At 39.2% G+C, this 21,341-nt stretch overlaps 1 protein-coding gene across 1 annotated transcript in view; it reads right to left on the minus strand.

Moving 5' to 3' along the window:
• The window catches only part of FBXL5 (F-box and leucine rich repeat protein 5), a 33,919-nt gene continuing 12,578 nt past the window's right edge, over positions 1–21,341 (minus strand). Inside the window, exons 3-11 of the mRNA XM_064711816.1 lie at positions 20,343–20,438; positions 19,370–19,553; positions 16,949–17,131; positions 14,496–14,621; positions 13,881–14,029; positions 13,616–13,698; positions 11,090–11,806; positions 8,209–8,357; positions 1–640 (exon numbers count right to left, since the gene is read on the minus strand). Coding sequence (XP_064567886.1) covers positions 564–640; positions 8,209–8,357; positions 11,090–11,806; positions 13,616–13,698; positions 13,881–14,029; positions 14,496–14,621; positions 16,949–17,131; positions 19,370–19,553; positions 20,343–20,438 — 1,764 coding nt within the window. The 3' untranslated portion in view covers positions 1–563. The remainder of the gene's footprint in view (positions 641–8,208; positions 8,358–11,089; positions 11,807–13,615; positions 13,699–13,880; positions 14,030–14,495; positions 14,622–16,948; positions 17,132–19,369; positions 19,554–20,342; positions 20,439–21,341) is intronic.

The raw sequence follows: 21,341 nt of genomic DNA on the forward strand, positions 1-21,341 counted from the left end.
TTTATTTATTGGTGGGAATGTTTTATTTATGTCTTTCAAGCCCAAATACAAAACCAAATGCAAAAGGAAGGTGGCAATTTCCCTAATTTTGCAATAAAAAGAACAACTTCAGGATGAGAGAAAAGGGGAAGAAACCAGGCTGCTAAAGATGTATAATTGTTACCCAAATGCAAACAGTAAAATTCAAATTCTCTGCGGAGGTTTATATTGTACTTACGGATTCAAAATTAAAAAAAGAAAGTCACCTAACACAAAATAATTCAGTAAAGTACAGTTAAGTGCCAAAATTGAAATAAAGTGGCATTAAAAAAAAACTGAAGATTTTCCCATCTTCCCCAAATTATGTAAAATAAAACCCAACACCCTTCAAGCCAAATGAGGTTGTGAGATTGTTACAACACTGTACAGTACACTCATAATTAAGATTCTGAAGTTGTGGGCAGGGTCAGGCTAGTATACCAAGTCTCACTCCAAGGATTGTTAACACAAGACGCGAGCTGTAAGTAAAGTGCATGAGAGGAAGCCTGCTCAGCTAAATGGAGGAGAGGGTCAGACGTCAGCGCTCACTCGCCAGAGCGGCAGCAGGCCCGAAAACCACACTGCAAATTCTGGCATCCACTGGCGGTTTCAGCATGAGGACCTGCACAAAAACAACAGAAACGTGAAAAGAAGGAAAGGCCACTCATTTAAAATCATAACTCTCATGAACTGGTGATTCAGAAAACATCTCATTTTTTACAATGCACTACTCTTCACTCAGTACCATGAAGTCTGAAATGCTGCTGGTGCTATCATGGTGTAAAAGCCTCACTTGGAACAGGTATTTTGAAGAGATTTTTGCTCCATAGCTTAGTCCCATGAAGGTAACACATCCCAAGCTACACAGAAGTACCATAAGCAACGCTAAATGAGCAACTTTATGCAAGCTGCCACAGCTTCAGAACTGAGTGGTTTTGACAGTGTATTTTTAATTCTCATTTTTCAAATTCAGATGCCAAAGAAACCATAACCTCTGAAACTATGTCTGTGATAATGGAAACAGGTATTTTGGCCTGGAAGTATTTTTTTTTCTCCATGAACACTTCATGGTTGGCCAGACTCTCACATACTCTTGACTGGAAATTCAACAACTATAAATAGAATCACCTTAACATCACTGTAGTCATCAGAAGCCATAAGGCTAAAGATGAGCCATTCAGAAAAAAGAATGAGTTGCAAGCACAGAAAGCACAAACCAACACTGTAACTACCCACCTCCACTTACCTTCACTTACTCGTTTCATGCAAAATGTTAAAGTGACCATGAGATAAGAAATTACTGCATTTATTCAAACAGGGTTTAAATTCCTGCAGCCATATGTCTGCTTTGAGACTCATTTACACTCAGGCTGGCTCAACTCTGGCACCCAACAAACACTGGAAATGGGTTGCTGAGCCACCTCAAACAAGCTGGTGAAGACCTAACGAGGACAACAGAAATTTTCTCCATTCATATGAGAAACAAATCAACAAAGATTTCAGCTGTTTTTAATGTATTTAGAAAATCTTTTAATGAACTAGGGCACCATGCCATATTTGGCTTTTTACCTCCTTCAACAGTAAAGCCATAATTCAATTAATTTCCAAGAGTCTGGGGTCTTGAAAACAGCTTCCTACTTTATGCCACAGACCAATAAGCAATACTCTATACTGTAAATAAATTAAGATACATAAGACTGAATGAAACCTGAAACTGTAATGAAAGACTAGAGTTACAATATAGTGAACTTTTCACTGGTCAATAAACTCATTTTCCTTTTCAAATCCTTTTATTCACCTGAACTAAATGTTGATCCTCCATGTCACTTCCGAGCTAGGGTTTGAAAGCTTCTCCGTAAGTCCTTTAGAAAGAAGACTCAGTGCTCCTGAGCAGCCCTGTGGCAGAGCATGTTCTGTGCAGCAGCATTTCCCAGGCGTGCCTGGCCTTCCCAGCACTGCCACAGCTGCACAGCACAGCAGGGACGCTGAAGCAACTGTCACATTTCTAGCAAAATGCTTGTTGACAAACATACAGAGCCACAACATCTCAAGGAAGGGAATTCTAAGTATAATTTAATATTGTTTTCCATCCTTTTCTTGCTCATTTTGTTACTCCTCATGCTCCTAACTAGAACATACCAATTTCTAGGTCTGACCAATGCTCCATCTAACACTCCCTTCCCCACTGGCAACAGCAAGTGGTGTCTAGGGACATGATGTAAGCCTATCATGCACCTTCTGTGCTTTTCCAACTACCCTTCCTGTTCCATCAGGGACACTGAAGTCCATTTCCTTCAGTACTTGTTTATGGCTCAGTTGTGCGTGCAGGTTTTTAACCTCTTTTTAAACCTCCTTCCACAGTTCTCCACAGGACCAAGTTCCAAAGTTCACTACACTGTGCATCTGTGTAAAATTCACCCAGTGCCCTCGAGCTCTAACACTGCAAAATTTGGAGAACTACCACGGCACATTCACCTCATCTACTGCTTTCCCAGTTCTGTAACAGTCATGCTCCCTTTTCAGCCACCTCATTCCCACACTGAAACATCCAGCTTTTTGAGTGTTCAGTTCCCTAACTTTTTAGAAGGCCTCTTCTGTATCTTCTGTAACTCCAGTGCATATTCTCTCTCCTCAGGATGGGGAGACCAAGCCCACCATGCAGTGCTCCACCTGTGAGTGCCCCAAGGCTCCCAGGACCTTGCACAGCACCCTCTATCTTGTTCTCACCACCCTGACGATGGTGACATTGGTGGCTTTTTGGCTGCTGCTGCAAATAGGAAAGATCTCAGAATTAGCACCAACAGCTCTCTGAAATCATCATCTGCACACTGCACCTGCCAGCTCTGAATTCTGTTTCATGCAATCACAGTTTGATTATTCCCAGCCACCCAGACCTTCAGCACACATACAGCTACAGTGAAGCTTCCAGAAATCATCAGTATCACTATCATTACTTGAAGACCACAAAGCACCACTCAAAACCATGGAAATTACTGTGTGCATTTCTTACACCACAACATAAGAGAAATGCTGGGTAAGACTGATCTCAGCACAGAACTCTTGGGAGGGGAACAGGGAGAAAGCTGTCACCTCCCAGGTTCCTCTCCTGAACAGTGACCATTAAGCCCTTTCTTCCTATCCTTTAGCTAGCTTTCAGTTTTTAAATTTAAGCCACTCTAACAGCAACTTAAGATGTGAAAAACTTGGATATTTCTAAGTAAATTGGACCATCTGAAATGCTTCTATGTTCATTTCCCAATTCATTAGGCACTGACTTACAAATTACATTAAGCATATCACAGTGAAATTTCACCCTTCTTCCCACACTGCATTTCTTGCCCCATGTCGAATCCTCATACCACCACTAACTTTCCTTTACAGCATGTAATAAAGAATTCAGATAAAATACAACATTCAGTGTTCAACCACATCTTCTGAAATCTGCCCTCCCTCTACTCTTTCTTATCATATATGGGCAACTCCCATCACTTGGAGGGTATTCTATGTTCTTGTTATAACAAGGTAGTATCATTAATGGTTGTTTTAACAGTAAGGCTATCTGGGTTTGAGCTATTTATGGTTTGACATGTCAGTTGATCTCCTCCATCATAAATCATTTACCTTCTCTATAAAATCCCTAGTGCTTACTTTGCTCTTTTTTACATTTGGTACAGAGAGCAAAATTTAAATGCCTTTACTTTTGTTAGCCACGGACACTGGGTTTGTTTTCCTGGCTTTATTTACTACCATTGACCTTTGGCTAGATCTCTTTGGTTTTGTAACCTCTGACTTCCACAGTCTTTCCTACTGACCTCATTTGGACCAGACTTTGTTTTAGAATTCTGTTTAAATTCAAATGGCCTCTTCAATCTTGCCAAAAGAACACGTCTCTTCTGTTTCCTCTGGACTCTGTATATGAGGTCTCCCAACTCCTTTCACCTCACTGAAGCATTAAGGTTAAGCAATATGGTAACTGCATATATTCCTTTCATATTGACCAGTGTGATGGTCATTTCAACCTAACAGTGGAGATGAATCACTTCCACAGAATCACAGGATAGTCTGGGTTGGAAGGGACCTTTAAAAGCCATCTAGTTCCAACCACCTTGCAATAATCAGGCACATCTTTAACTGGATAAGGTTGCTCAGAAAACCCTTTCAGCCTAACTCCAAACATGTCCAGGGATGAGTCTTGCACCACCTTTCTGGGCAACCTGTTCCACTATCTCCCATCTTCACTTGCCCATTATTGCTTTCAGCACAGCCCAGTCAGCAATGCACTGGGTATCTAGGGGACACTGCTCCACACAGCAACTTCACACACTGCACACTTGGAGGACCAGCTGATGATCTGAATGAACTTCGACAGTTTTGATGGGCAGGTATAGCAAGCAACCACTGGGTGTTTGCAGTGTCAGGTTCTGGCTCATGTAAGAGAACATCTTGACAGGGATGAGCCAGATACCATCACTGCTGGATGTAACAAGGAGCCCAAAATGGAGTCTTTTAGAACAACATGTGATGGAAGTGTGGGGAAGGAACAGTACATGCAGTGGATCATAAGAAGGGTATTTCCTTCTGTGAAAGCTTAGGAGGTGCTAGCAGAGAAGTGCTAAATTAAATGTGTTTTGGGTTCACCTGGGAAAGCAAAGTTATTCAGATTCTCATCTAACCTGCCACAGTCTACATTACTGGTTTAGTTACTTCTAAACTAGATTACTGTAATGCTCTTTACAAGCACATCTGATTACTCAGATGCTTAGGGGACTCAAAATAGAGGTGAGGTCTGTTTACTTGTGGTGAACATATAAACACATAAAGAGGTTTGGTAATGTAGGAGAGGAGCAGATCTATTTGATTACTCCATTTTGTTACATGTACTAGTAGAACAAAAATTAGTCAGAATTCCCTAGAATGAAGTTTGGCATTCCACCAAGAACACATGACAACACGGATCAATACCACAGTAAAAGAACCTCTCCTGCCAGGGCAACTGGCTGCCACCAGCATATAATATCCTTCCAGAGATCTGTGAGTACACTGGTAATCTGCAGAATTTAGACTGAGACCTACACTTGGAACACTGTGCTCCCACAGAAGTCTGCACACAGTGGTCCATGAACCTTAAAAGAACTTGCAAAGTTTTGGCTTGACTGCTGAAAGACAGAGCAACTATGACCAGTGACTTTTAAATGCTGGAAGAGTGAATAATTAGAGTCAAACTTTATTTCATTAATGCCCTATTTCTTTAATTACAGAACCTGAGGACTACATAATTTAAAAAAAAAACCTCTAGAAACTGAATCATACTTAAATGCTGCAAAGAGCTACTGCTGCAGAAATTAAGGAGCTCATTTTTCTAATGCCAAGCTGAAAGCACTCCAGGCTTTGAAATGGAGAAACGAGTCAGAAGAACGGACACAACTGGACAAAACAGCCCGAGGACAGTAAGAACTGAGTGGCAAGATGTAACTCAAACAGTAAACTCTTCTTGCTGAGTTCAGTGTGATCCACAACCAAATTTGTTTTAGGCAAATGAAATCAGCCATTAGTAGGGATGTACACTGACAGATTTGTTTTCAGCTGCAGCTGAGATTTCTCTAACTCCAAGTCTCCAGCACTGTGAAAAACATAAGAGATCCTAAACATTAGTATGCAAACCAAAAACTGAAGTGAAGCTAACAGTAAACAAACACAAAATAGATCTGGAAGTATATGCAAATTCATGGTTTCTGGTCATAAAAACTGTACCATGTTACTGGTGTGCAACAGCAGTCAGACTTAAACCCAACTATGTCACCATAGCTGCTCTACTTTTCTAATCTTGCTCTACTAAAAAGGTAGAACAGTAACTGCTGAAAATACAAAAATTGCAACCAATGTGCCTACCAAACAAGCCCTCCACAAAGACATTCCAATGAGGCTGGGTTGTGTCTAAGGGGTCCCATTAGGCTTAGTGTTTATAGGGGGAAAAAAAAATCTTTAAATAAGCTGCAGGTAAAAATAAAGCCCTTATTCATCAGCAGATGGCAAAGTTATATTTTTATTATTCATAGATGGCTAAATTCCATGCTGTTGGCTCCATGGTTTTTTTCTGCAAGACCAACAGGTTTTCCAATCTCTGATCCCAGGGTAAAACTCCTTCCCCAAAAACAATCACTGATAGGCTGGGGGGCAAAAAAAATGCAATTATTCTGTACATGCTTACAGATCAGTAAACTTTGTGCAGCAGTTAGTAATACAATCTGTAAATGTACAGATAAACAGCTTCAGGTATGGATTGATTTAAATGCAACAGCTACTGCTTTCCCTAGTTACTTTAGAAACACTAAATGATACAGAAACAGCTGCTGTAGGAATCCTGCTGCCCACAAAATGGAGTAAGTTTCACACTGAACAGCCCTATCACAATGAAGTTTGATTGAAAATGCAAGGAACAAAATCCAGACAAAACTGCAGGGAATTGATTTATAAAGGCTACTTTCCATAAAGCCATAAACTCCTGAGATGACATTATTCCTCAAGAGATGTAAGAGTCAGACCCTCAGAGGCTCCCTGTCCTGTGCACTCCTCTCCACAGGAGTAACTGTTGACCCAAAGGCATGCAGGATGCTTTAGAGAACTAAGCAAAGCTTATCAGCTCACAGATTCCAGCAGGCAGTAAAAGGAAGGAAGTAAACAGCAAGAGGATCAGACAACTTTACAGAATGATGCAAAAATATTGTTTAAATTGAAATAATTTCTTGAGGATACTATGAAACAGCCAAGCTTTAAAGTGGCGGACTCACACACAGATTTGGGCATTGCAAACTAATATAAAGATGTTTTGGTGGATTTTATAGGGACAAGATGAAAAACAGAAATGTCTGAGGACAAATTATGTCTGGTCTTACTGGCAGAAGTATAAACAGAGGAAAAGTAGCAAGCAATTAGATGTAAAAGGAACAGGATTCTAACTGGTCTTTGAAGACATCTTTAAATTCAATGCAGGAAAGAGAGTCAGTGAAGGATTTTTAAAAAAAGTACCTTAAAATTTTCAGGTGGAAATGAAAGACAACAGAAAGTAGATTTTTAAATGCTGTAGTCTAGACAGAATGCAAGAAAGTAACAAAAAGCGTCTCAAAAAAAAAAAAGCAGGGTCAAAAAAGTGCATAAAGTGCAAAAATTATGGAAACAAGATAAGATTTAGTACTTTCACTTCTAATATTACAATCCAATCCAAGTGTATCATCTTGTATCTATTTCCATGGATTGAATACCCAAATATCAGTACAGATTTACTTGCATACCAAAGTTCTGACATCTGATTCCCAGGCTGGGACTGCATCTCAATACAGATGCAATTATTGAGCTGGACACCATGAACTAGCAGGTAATACAATTTTGGTTTACACACAATTAGATGTACAGGCCTGTGAACTTGGTTATCATCTTCTTTTCCCTTGCCTTCTGTTGCACTTACCTGTTTTAAATTCACACACGGAATACCAGTCACACCATGGCTCCCATCTCTAATGCTAGCAATGCTTACTTAATAGACTGAATTCCAATGTGGAAAATACCAAAAAGACTTGCACCATGAACAGACTTTATGCATTTTTACACATCCTTCTCCAGATCCATCCCTAAGTTACTGACTCAAGCAAAACCAGAAAAAAAACTGAATTATGTTTTCCATAAGGACATGTGATGGTAGAATCAAAAATATCCTAAACCAAAATCAGTGCAATAAGAGAGGTTTGCATGGCAAAACACACATCATTGGTTTCCTAAAAATCCCAGCTTTGGTACCAACCTAATGAAGCTTCTGTCTGAGGTTATGACCACATAGAAAACACACAACTGCATGGTTTACAGTGGAAACATGGACAGGGCAAGTGTGTAATAGCAGCTATATGGAGACTTACTTTCTACCCCTATTAGTTATGCTAAACTAAGTTAAGAGACACAGGCACTAAAAATGCTTTCCTATGTAATGCAGAACTGTACTAGTGTTACCAAAAAAAACCAACCAAACAAAAAAAAGGCAAAACTGATTTAACAGTCATAATTTTGTAATTAATCTGTGAAACCCAGTGCTACACAGACATTAAAACCAGGTGAGTTTTGGTGGTTCTTTTTCTTTTAAAAACTCCCTACACCGAGCATCACTCCCCAGAAAAGCATCACATCTTCCTAGAAAGACATTACCGTTAATGTTGTCACAGTAGTAAAAGTGTTCATCTTTCAGAGAGGGGCATGCAGAAACCAGCTCCTGCAGGCCTGCCCCAGTTACAGAGAGACAGCCCGAGAGGTTCAGGTGCTCCAGATGTGGCAGTCCTCCTCCCAGCGTCAGCGCCCTGTGGGGACACACAGGAGAGCGTTAGGAGCCCGCACCGCAAGCACTGACACCGTGCTGCACCACAGAGCTGCTGCGCCTCCTGCAGCACACACACCCCTAGGGAGCCACTGAGCTTCAAACCTGGCACTTCTGTACTCTCTTTTAAAGGGGGATCACCCCTGAGCCACACAACAGACCTGAACAGATTTCTACAGAAGCAAGACTTTAGCGGGAAACCAATTTTTTATGGATGACACCAGACATGACCAACTATTTCAAAGAACTACAAAGCCATTATTCTTCAAAATATCAATTATTTTGTCAGCTCTTCCAAGGTGATGCATACTCCTCATCTCACACTAAAACATGACACTCCCAAGTTTGGTTATTTTTATGCTTCCCAAAGTTTGACCTTTTTTTTGTTAGACTTATTTTGGAATCCAAATTAGTGTTTTCCTAGCACTGACAGCAGAGCTTCTCTCTGCCAACGCACCATCTTATTGTTCAAATGTAGTTCTCTAGCTTTCTCTGAGTGTCAGAGAATTTGGTTGCTGATTCAACAGGCACACAGACGGACCACACCTGAGCAATTACTCCATTGAACCTGCTCTCTTCTCTGTGAGCCAGCCCAAGCTCAAGCAGAAACAAGCTCACTCACCTGAAAAAAAACCCACCAGGCTTGAATCACCAAACTGTAGATTCAAGCCAGGATTTAAAACTGAAGATGCCATCAGAGCACCACTGTACAATCTTCTCCTGTCAGCAGGGAGAAGTAGAACTGCAGGCCACAAAAGCAGCCATCAGGTAACAATTTACATGGAGTAAATGGACTGGCATGTGTTTGTATTGGGGGGTTTCACTCTCTTCCCCCAGGGACTCCAAGTACTCTTGTGACTACAAGAAGCACTTGTTGCAACACACTCTCAGCTCCTCAATACTTTTACCCAAAAAGCACCAATGGGAAACCAGCAATGCAATTAAACCCTTGCTGTGACTCAGTGACAAAATCTCCCTTTGCTCCCACACTACTGAGTCATGAAAAACCAGACCAGTAACCTGTAAAATACACACAGCACAACCTAAGCAGCACCTAACAAAATCTGTCAGGACAAGTCCACTGCAACACTTGAAGAGAAACAAGCTGCAACACAACGCCCAGCTATCTGAAGCATACCCTGAGGAAGGGTAACACTGGTGAGGGAGTGGCAGAAGAATCACAAGAGACACCTGAATAGCTGGTGCTTGTGAACATCAAATGGGGACAGAATCTCAGGAGAGACAAACTGATGCCAGCAGCACCTCACACTACTCCTCAGTTTACCAGAGCAAACAGCACAGAAATGCATGAAGTCTTCCCACTCCAAGAAGCTTTAATTAGCCCTTAGTGCTGCAGCACACCTGAGCAGGAGGCTGCAAGTACCCCAGCCTCATCCCATTTTCACTACAAAGCAGTAACTACATTTTTCGGACAATACAAAGTATCAGTGGCAATAGCAAACAGAAAATTCTGTAACTCACGAAGCCATCTCCATGTTCAAGTTAAACATTTTTTCTCCTCCTTTAACTGTTACATGAGGCTGCATTGAACATGTTGTTCTGCACATACAGAATTATCATAGAATCATTTGGGTTGGAAAAGACTCTTGGGATAATCACATCCAGCTGTTAACCCAGCACTGCCAAATCCACCACTAACAGCACCAAGTGTCACAGCCTTTGAATACCTCCAGGTATGCCACTTCCCATGGCAGCCTCTTCCAATACTTGAAAACCTTTCAGTGAAGAATTTTTTTCTAATGGCCAATCTAAACATCCTCTGATGCAACTTGAGGCCATTTTCTCTTGTTACTTGAGAGAAGAGACCCCACCTGGCTACAGCCTCCTTTCAGGTGGGTGTGAAGAGCAGGAAGATCACCCCTGAGCCTCCTTTCCTCCAGGCTGAGCCCCCCCAGCCCCTCCTTAGCAGACCTGTGTCCCAGAGCTTTCCCCATCTCCACTGCCCTTCTCTGGGTACAGTCCAGCCCCTCAATGCCTTCCTTGCAGTGAGGAGCCCAAAAGTGAGCACAGGATTTGACGTGTGGCCTCACCAGTGTCAAGAACAAAAGGACAGTCACTGTCCAGGGCACACTATTGCTGATACTGGCCAGGTGCCCCCTGGGCACACCTGGCTCCTGTTTACTCACTATCAAACAGCACCCCCAGGTCCTTTTCTACCAGGCAGCTTTCCAGCCACTCTGTCCCAGCCTGCAGCACTGCCTGGGGTGCTTGTGACCCAAGGGCAGGTCCTGGTCCTTCACCTCATGGAACAAACAACTGCCTCAGCTCATTGATTCAGCCTGTCACTAAATTATATTGTTATCCAGACAGGTTAATCAAGATGTTACTCCAGTTTTACAGAATTTTAAGCATACTGCAGGCATAATGAAAAGATTAGTGAATCAACACAATTTCTTAACAATAAATCACTAACGAGTCCAAAAGCATTAATACTGTCTAGAATAACAAATCCACAAAAATACTTGACTTCAAAAGACAGATATAAAAGATTTTACTGTTATCTCCAAAAGAAAAGCTGGAAAAACTTTTCAAGTCTAGTACTGTAACTATTTAAGAGGGAAAGACCACTTAAAACTTACCAGTTTCTTCAATAAAAATGTTTCTACTGAAATTATGCATTCATCCCAAAATGGTCCAACAAATAAAATCAGAAAAAATATCCCACAGCAAAATAGTTTGAAAACATCTCCTCACCTGAGAGCACGGTCTGTTATCTGGTAACAGCCTGACAGACTGAGGAACTGAAGAACTCGTGCAGTCTCTTCCTCTTCACTCCCAGAGTATGCAGAGTCTTTTTTCTCTGACTGCTTAGTCCTTATTGGTTTTCTACACAGCGCAGAGGACTCTGGAAGTGCTCGGATAGTTCTTAGTGCTGTCCCAGCACAACAAAAGGAGTGACCGCAGTAAATCAAGTCAGTAGAAGCACAGTGCTGCTGCCACCCTCTAGTCCTTAACCCATAAATGTCTCTGTTGTAGCACAATGCAGAACAATTAATATGGGATGTTGGTTCCATAAGACAAAATCCTTCAACATTCCTGTGTCTCCACTCTGCAGCATCTTCAATGTCAGCTAAATCATCTGCATCTAGCATCCACACATAAGCAGAACTGAAGTTTTCTGAGCTGTCAGGTTTAGTCCAGTGCTGCTCACCATTTCCTCCCTGAATGAGATTTTCGTTGCTGATTTCATGCAAACCATTATACTTCTGGTTGGACTGCAGTGTAATTTCTCTGTTTTTCCACAAAGTCTTAGCACTCCTGTTCCTGCAGCTTTTCAGAATACCTCTGGTGTGATGAGTTGATATGATACCCAGTGCTCTGGAAATCCTCTCTATAGCCACATCTGTAATTTTTTCACATCCAGACAGATCAAGGTGGCGTAGATTTTGACAATACCCAACTGAAGACCAACTGAAATCAGGGGGGGAAAAAAAAGTGATTTGGTTGAGTGGTGGTGGTGAAGTTTTTATAGGTTTTGCTCCGAAACAACTGTTAAGGCTAAAAGTATGAAAAAACACTTCACAAATAAAGTACTTTTATTAATTCACATAATATATAGAGAAGCTACCCCAGGCAGATTAGATTTGATACTCCAAGTGCTCTGTATACACCTAGAAAAATTATGTCTAGAGAAACATGAAATCATTCATGAATTAGTAACAACTTCTATTTCTCCATGTACTGAGACTTAAAAGAAGTCCAAAGTTACTACATACTGAATAACTGTTTGAATAATAGATCAGACTGCAAGCACCAAATACACACATAACAATATTGAAAAACAAGTGGATTATACTCACCAGAAGCTACCATGAGACATCTGAATTACTAAACATTAAAATTACTTCTTAAAAGGCTGAAAATACCAAACCAGCAAATTTCACCCCCAAAATTTCATCCCCAAAAAATACATCTGAGATTCCATACTCAGTTTGAAGTATTGTAACAGTTGTAATTTCTAGAATTTTGAGTTTCTCAAGCTTGGCTGAAATGACAGTGTACTTAGATCATATGTCCTCCTGTCCTTTCCCATTTTTCCTAGGAATACTAGATGGATTCCTGAAACAGAACCTGTGTTTCTAATTATTCCATCATTAATTAAAAATCAGACTTTTCCATTTTAACAAAAGCTTACTCCCTTAGTCTTACCTTTTGCAAGTGGAATGGAAATTTTACTTACAGTAATATTTTTACATTATTAGCTATAAAAGTAGGTAAGTGATTTCACTGACCTTTACCTATCCATAGTTAAAATTACCATAATTTACTACTTTAAGAAAATTTAGTATAAGTAAATTAATATTAAATTTTAATTTACATAAATATTTTAATTTATCTGATTTTACTATAAATTTACTATAAGTAATTTACTTCTATAAGTGACTATTTATATTTAGAGCAAGCCAAACTCATTTTCTGAGTTACAAATTGGAGTGTTGTAAATACAGATATATGATGAGAGGCAAATAAGGTAAATTTCACTAGATACTGACTTCTGAGCCCTGAAAATTCTATTATGCTTTTATTTCAAATAAAACTTCTTATACAAGCTGCAGGGTGTTGCTACCAGCATCCATGCTGGTAAGATTTTGTGTGGTGTTCACACTACCTGAGAGCACTACATGATATAAATGCAGAACACTGAAATACCTGCTGAGTTTCAATACCACAGTCAGACCCACTGGTGCAGGTTCTGCATCCATGCACCATCCCACTGACATCAGTGACCTTTCTGCAGGCCTCAGTAACACTCAGGAACCCACAGACAATACACCTAAGCCTTAGAGCTTTGCCTATCATTTGATTGGAGTGTCTGAAATAGCAATATTCCACACTCTAGCAGCTGTAGCAGGCCAAGAGAACTTCCTTAACTGAGCAACTCCATAAAAATCTATGGACAAGTTCTTAATATTAGAGAAAAACCACAACCTACCCATAACCTATTGTTATGGGTAGGTACACACTGATAGGTAAAAAGCATCCAAGAGTGAACACAGAGAATTTTAAATGGCCACTACAGTGTTACATGTTTTACTTCATACTTTAGTGATTTGTTACCCTGGTTTAGTTCTTAGTCACAAGTCACATGGGAGTTAATAATTTGATTTATCTTTATTTCTTTCTTTCTTGGCAATGGACTAAGAAATGTTTGAATGTTTCTGCCCCACATTCAAAAACCTGGATTATAAGTTTTTTTAAAGGAAACAACAGTTATCTAACCTTTCAAATACAGAGTCTGAAATATCAGTTTGAGTGAGATCCAAATATTCCAAGTTGGGGCAAAGCTCCAAGATCTGTCTAACCTGGAAAAAAAAGGAAAATAATCAGTAAAGATACAAGCCACTAGGGCTGCTCTAAGTGTCTAGAGACAACTTACAAATTAGCATTGTTTTGGACTGCAACCCACTTAACTCCCTAAACACGTCAGTTATTAATTAAAGACTGCATAGCCACAGTTATTAAATGCAAGTTTCAAATCACACACCATTTTGCTGGACACTGCAGAACTGTAGGCCAGTACCAGTGTCTTCACTGAGGAGCCTACAAGCGGGAGGACATGATGAATTAGGCCATGAAGTAAACGTTTTTCCATTTGTGCTATATTAATGGCAAGTGAATCTTCAGCTGCTTCTTCTGCAAAATAAACCCAGAGAGAAAGAATTAAAATCATTAAAGGACTTGGAGAAATATTTACTACAGGTTATGTACTGCTCAGGGCAGCCCGGAGCAGCTGTTTCCAACAACTTGCTTTAGATATTGAAATTCTATCTCACAGAGCATTTTATACCTCTATCTATCTATCTAGATATATCTATAGCTGTCATTTAACAGCTTAGGACAAATTTTAAATCAAGCCTAGAGTGCATCAGGATGCAAGATGATTAATCCAAACTTTCTGAAGAGATGAAGCCTACTCTGTACCTTCAGACACATCTCCATAACTCTTTTACCTCCTCTCATGTTTGCTCTTCCCTAGACAAATTAATTCCAGTCATTAAAATCAGATGCCTGCTTGTCTCCTACCAACTCCATCTCCCATTTTTCCACTCAGCTTGTTTCTTACAGCTATGTCATCTTCACCAAAATCAATTTTACCTACCAGATTCATCTATGTCAGCATCTTCATCCCATTCCTGGAAAGCACGACTTTCATCTTTTCTGTTTTTCACCCATTCCTCATCAGGTTCAGTCTCAGTATCTGCAGCAGGACCACTGTACCAATCACCTACCCACCACCACCCCCAAAAAGAAGAAGGAAAAAAAAGTTAATAAAAATTTCTCACTGCAGCAGAAATCAGCACTGAAAGCTTTTCAGTATACTGTGACCTGATTTAAGAGATACAAATGAATTTTAAATTCATCTCAACTAAGACTGGACTAAACCTTAAAATAATTATTTGTTTGATCTTCATCCTTAAGCTTCAAAAGATTCTTAGAACAGTTTCAGTACCACCCCAGAAGTCACAGCTTAGTCTGCCTGTCTGATACACACCTGCTGTCCTCACTTAGTAGGGACCAATACGATCACAAAAATAACAGAAACAATCATGGAATATTTGGACTGTCTAGGTGCTTAAGTTCCTTCTGGTAAATAATTATTCATCAGCTTTTAGTTTAATACTTGGTTGAAGAGATCTCTCTTTTCCTCTGAAATATCACAAATATACAGTTAACCAGCCTGGTTTTAGTCCCTGCACGTGACAACTCCAAGACCACAAAAAACCAAATTCTGAAAGTATCCTACTTAAAACAGCTACAGAATACTTGTAACATACATATGACTCAAATCAATACACAATCATTTTTTAGAACATCTGGATGAACATGAAGATCAGCAACAGCTCTGCTGTTTTAGCTGGTAAAGCACCCCTTCCCCCTTGAAGTGAGTGCACAGGCATTAATTTACTTCTAGTTTGGATAGATGGTAGCACTGGGCTCAGGATAAGCAGTGTACACATAACTGAAAAACAAACCACCTTACTGAACTGTCTCACAGGGGGGAACCCTACTCTTCCTAAAGCAAGAGCAACTCCTGTTGAGTCATAGCTAAAAGAACAATGTTTCTTCTATGAATAACACAATGACAATGAAATCCTAATTGACTGTCAACCATGAAGGTTTTGGTAACATTTCTCATCATCTTTAATCCATCTTCATATTGCATAAGAAGCCTCAGAGGCCTGTGTACTAGGAGGGGGAAAAAAGTAAAAAATTTAACTAAGCCTACATAAAAATACAAATTTTTTCCCCTCCCTGTTGCAGTAAATCCCATCTGAGAAGCTTCCACCAAGTTAGAGCACTTCTGTACAAACAACTGTAGTAGTACAAACAGTACATCATGAGAGCTGCTTCCTGTGTTGTGCCAAATCAGATTTAGAAGCACTCATTTTAGCAGTTGCCTATTACCTTTTTTTTTGTTTTGTGTGTGTGCAGCACTGAATTATCAAGACACTGTGCTGCAAAAGCAAATTTAAGAATTTGAACTTTGGAGCCTCTCTACTCAGTCTTTGGAAGCTCAGGAACCAAACCATTGCTTTCAGGAAGATTTACCCAAATAAAAAAAAAAATCAGACCAAGAAGTTATTTAATTCCTCCCTGCCTTGTACAAATTTTAGAAGCCATAAAGAATTCACTTTTTATATATCTCTAAAGCTAAGTTATATAAACACAGCTTTTTCTCTTAAAATCTCAAATGCATACAAAAGACTTATTAAGCAGCAGAGACTTTCTCCTTTCCCGGAGCTACACTGACGTGACAGCACTGTGAAGCCTCAGTTCCACACTCCAGTGATTCTTTAATGCTCACATAAATATGGACATAAGGCTACAAATACACTCTGATGACTTGTAACTGGCCTCACTGGAATACAGAGTATTTTGTCTATTTGAACAGGTACTTTTGCAAAGGTCATACTTCTCAATAGGAAATTCTAATTAACAGAAGAGTTTGAGGGAAAAATGTTTTAAAAAAACACTTACTGCAGTAGAAATTACTGAAGTAATATACCTAGAGAATCAATACTAAAACTAAACATTTATTCAGTTTTCTTTGAAGCTTAACTAGATTGTGAAACAATTGTGAGGAAACATTAGAACTCCACTTATTTTAAACTTCCTTTCTGCAGTTATGCATTTCATTTTTACCTAGTAACCTAAGAAAATAATTTTACTGACATAAGTGTAACAGCAGCATTTATAATTCAAAACTCCTTAGATTATTTAATAATTCAGAAGTTGTATTAGTGAACATATTATCAGCATTCATACAAGCAAGAGAAGGGGGGGTTTTACCTCAGTAAAACTAGGTAAGGTGGATGCAAAATGTGCTCAGGAGTTTCAATCAAGACAACTTCTAGTTTCTTAATTCTACAAGACTGATGTATGTTTTGGGGATTTTCAACATTCAATCCAGTTTCAGGACACTATCCTTGTCAGAAAGGAAACACCTCACTTGCTCAGCTGCCAGGCTCAGCCTATACTAAAACACACTTTTTTTCAGGCCCAAAAATTCTGATAATTGATGTGCTTCCAAAGGAGCTACATGGGACTTACCTCTGGCCCAGCGAACAGGGTAAAGATGCTTCCACAGAGATCCAGTTTTAGCCAACTGTGACCATTCAGTGCTTACTTGACTACACTGACATAACTCTTGGGGATTAAGGTAACTGAAAATGGTCACCATTACTTCAGGAGGGAGATTAGTAATATTTGTGGTGTGCCCTGTTACTTCGGTTTCTGAAATACAGAAAGCACGTGTTAATTGAAGTACAGCCTCACAGCTTTAATAACAGCAGTGCAACTCACATTTTGACTTGAAAAGTCAAAAGTCAAAAAATATGTCTGAAAAACTTTTAACAACTGTTAAAGATAGGTATTGGTTTGGCTTTAAAAAGCTTTCACTGTAATGAAACACCTTGAACAACAACAACAAACCAGGCTCAGTTTTCTGTTTGCCACTTTCTCACCTGGCTCATTCATTCAAAAAAAAAAGTAAATTAATGCTACTCAACCACAGAAAGATGAAAGCCATACCTGCTATAAATGAAATGCTTTAAGAAAAATGCCTTCTGTTGCAGATGGTATCTGTACCTGGTCTGCCACATTCCCAGGAAACAGTACTAGCACGCAGAACCTACCAGCTGGGACCACTCTCGCTGGAAGCACTCAGCCTCTTGACTGGGACACAGAAAAGTTCATGCTCAACTCTTGGCACCTGCCTTGAATTTTATTTCTAGCTTTAGCTGCTTAGCATTGACAATTTTAACTTCTGAATGGTGATGAGCCATTCAGGCTGTAAATAAGTACTAAGATGAGATAATGCTAAGTACTAGGTGAGAGACTAAAGTTTGACCACTGTAATTAATACTTCAATGGAAAGCAGTAGGAACTATTTCCAGCAGCTCTCCTTCATCACCATACTGCAAAGAGCTGCAAACTATATAAATAACAAATTCAGAGCTTTGGTTAGTCAGGCCCTTGACTGTTTTAAGAGATTTTTAATGGTTTTTTTCAGAAAAATTTGCATGAAAAAAGTATTTCTAAAGGAGTTTCCAGGAGTCCTTTGAAAGAGCAGGCTTTACTAATAGTGGGGTTTTACTTCTAAAGTGCCTAAAACTTTTACAGAGAGAGAAGCATTAGATTTTTGTTTTGCAAAGAAGCTCCAAAACTGAGCATAATGTAAACTTTACCACATCATAAGCTATTGCTACTTCAAAAAATACAATTAAATACAGTTTCACTTATAAATCAATGTATTTATTTGTACAACTAGGATGCTGCTGCATGAATTACAGAGAATTTTGCAGGAAAATACAGTTAAGCCTGCACAGGACTGCAAGCTATTTTACTTTCTTCCCTATCTTAAAAATTAATGAAAAATACATATTCTCCTCTCCCAAAGCCTGAAACACAATGATTGCAGAATTACTGTCCCCAAACTGCTATTCCAGCTAGATTTAACAGCAAGTAATGCCACAAAGCTACGTCTGTCACATTCATCTGTTAAGACTCAATAGTATTTCACAGAATGGACCATGATCTTTTCTGAAGGCTTCACCTGGAGGGCAGAAAACGACCAGTTGAGTAGTTCAGAGAAGTCAAGTTTTATCAAGAAAATCTGATACAGAGTAATTAGTCAAGTTTTTCTAATGAGAGCAGCACATCTTATCAACATCACAATCTCAGCCCTTGAGAGCTCGCTCTACATATCAGACTCACACCAGCCTCACACTTTTGGTACATTAACTCCCCTTCCTTGTGGCATCAATTCTCTTTTGTTAAGAGAGAAAACTCTAAATACTGACAACTTAGGCTGATTCAGGAGTCATAAAATGAGCCTGAAGTCTAGCTTAGTAGTTATTTATTCTAAGTTTCACCAGAAAAGGTAATTGGAGATAAATGCAAAGTAAGTACCCACTTTCAGAACACACATTTCCTCTCACTTATTCACATGCTGCACAGATTCATTCACTTGCATTACTCACAGATCCTTTCTCATTCCTGAGAGGCCCAGGAAAGTTAGGTAGAGGAGCTGGGAAGGTGAATGCTTTTAATCTGAAATATTGTCACTTGGATAACTATTCTGTGTTATTAAAACATCAACAGCAAAAGCTTACAAAGCTTACAAACCAAGAAAGAAATGCAGAGTCTGGAAATAGAAAATATAATTTCAATGGAAGCATGAAATTAGAAGTTCATTACATTTTCCATCTGTTTATTGTATCAAATATTAATATGGGAGGGAAGAGAGAAGAAGACTGTTGACAACAGGTAAACAGTGAAGTACTATCTACCTTACAACCTGCCAAGATGCTCATATTAAACAGTTAAGTTTCTGAAGTTTCAAAACTGGTTTGCAGATATGCCCATTCTATAAGAACTACTCTTTCTGCCCATCCATAACTAGGTACATCACTAGGTGTGTTTTTTAAATAAAAACTGCAGTTTGAAAGTTACTTTAATTAGATACTTCACCTTGATCTGCCTTCTCATCCACAGAATACTTAAAGACCTTCTGAAGCTCTTCTGCTTGATTCCACTTACTGAGACCTCTGAATTCTGCAGCCTCTTTCTGTGAGCAGTGCTGTGCAATTACTTTCTTCTTTATATCTTTCAGCTCTTCATAAGTGAAGTATTCCATCAACATTGGCTGAAAAACCTAACACAAAGGAAAAAGGGAAAAAAATCTGGTGCTGACAGAAATAGTCAATAATGCTACACAGATCTACCAACACAGAATTTCCTGTTTCAAATTCTCTCAAAGTAAGACATGTAATGCCTTAAGGGAACCTAAGGACAGGACCATGGAAATTTTAAATTCTAACTCTCTCCTTTCTGACAGAACACAGCACAGTATCAGGCAAGCTGTTTTAATTGTTTTCCCCACCAGAATAAGGAAGGCATTAAAGTTGCTTAACCTATATAACTTATCAAGGTACTCACATGGACGGCAAAGTAAAAAGGAAGAAAAACATGAGAAAAGACTTCCCATGGATAGACTTCAGAAGATGCTTCCCAGTTTTTGGATACCCATAAATCATCAGACTGGCAGTACTAGTCTGTGTTTCAAATATAGGTCAGAAGCTGTTTGGGAGTGTCAGTTTGAGTCATGAGCACTGGTTTACAGGACATCCCTTTTCTCATTTAAGTTCTGCTACATATCCATTTAAACTACTTGCTGCAAACAATCCTAGCCCCAATGGACTTCTGTTATCAATTTTTTTAAGAATTAGAATTTCAGCATAAACTTCCTACATTCTCAGTTTCAGAACATGTCACTTTCCAGTCAGAGTACTGAAAAATGACACCACAGTCTTGAATGTAAATTAGCATAGAAATAAAAACAGAGAACTGAAAAACCAAAGAACCTCTGAGCCAGGTGTCCCTATTCGGTTATTCCAAACTCCAAGGAAGGTCTTCATCACATTTGAAGAAAATCTTTACCTACCTCCTCTTCCTCTTTCATATGAGGAAGGAAATCCCTGGTAAAGGCCTCCAATCTCTCCTTCAGCTGTTTGGCATAGTTCAGCTGTTCATATTCGTTCTGAGAAGAAAGCAAAGACTTAATGGTTACCCAATCTTATCCAGTCATCCAAGGATTGAACTGTCCAATAAAGCAGTGCTTCAAAGGAAAGCCCATTATGCCCTTCCCATGCATGCAGCAGGTTTGCCCCATTTCATGGTGACAATGTCTTTACTTAATGATGCTGACACTGTACTGGCCTGTTAACAGGCAGAGCAAAGGTCCCATTTATTGTCTTAGCATATATGAATTCATTTCTCTAATCCCATTTTTACTTTGAAGCAAAGACTGAAATCTGCCAATCTGCAATCTCACACAAAGTTCAAAGTAGTAGCAGACTAATTTAAGTATTTGCATGGTTTGTATATAAAGTGTTCTACGATAAAACAGCTCTACTTGACCTTTTAACTGACTACATTTTACCTTAGTTATTCTAAAATTCTAACTTACAAATTATAATCAAAATTTACAGTCAGGCTTGCTATATAGATTTTTACTTTGGAAATGGAAAGAACTCTTAAATAAAGATGTAACTGACTTGTAAACATTCATCCAACCTCATGTATAAATTTGTTAAGAGTACTCTCTGAGTCACTAGTAAGAAGCTGGTTCTGAAATCTGCCCAGTAATTGCAACACACTGAAGTTCCTTCTAACTCTTACTGTGAATGTTGTTTTTCTTTTCAAGCCTCTACAACATCAAGAAATCCTGACTATTACAGAGACAAGATTAAGCCATCAGTTTAAATTAGCCACTGAAGAAATCTGGTTTTGCACATTTAAGAAATCAAGTAACAGAATAACACTAGCATCCTATCAGAGAAGGTGAAACACAAAGCCAAGTGTTCACTTTCCTTCTTTCCTTCATTTCCTGATTAGTTAATGGACACAAAACAAAATTTAAGATTTATTATGCATAGGGGAA

This window comes from Zonotrichia leucophrys, chromosome 4 (genome assembly GCF_028769735.1).
Source record: "Zonotrichia leucophrys gambelii isolate GWCS_2022_RI chromosome 4, RI_Zleu_2.0, whole genome shotgun sequence".
Classification (NCBI taxonomy): Eukaryota; Metazoa; Chordata; class Aves; order Passeriformes; family Passerellidae; genus Zonotrichia; species Zonotrichia leucophrys.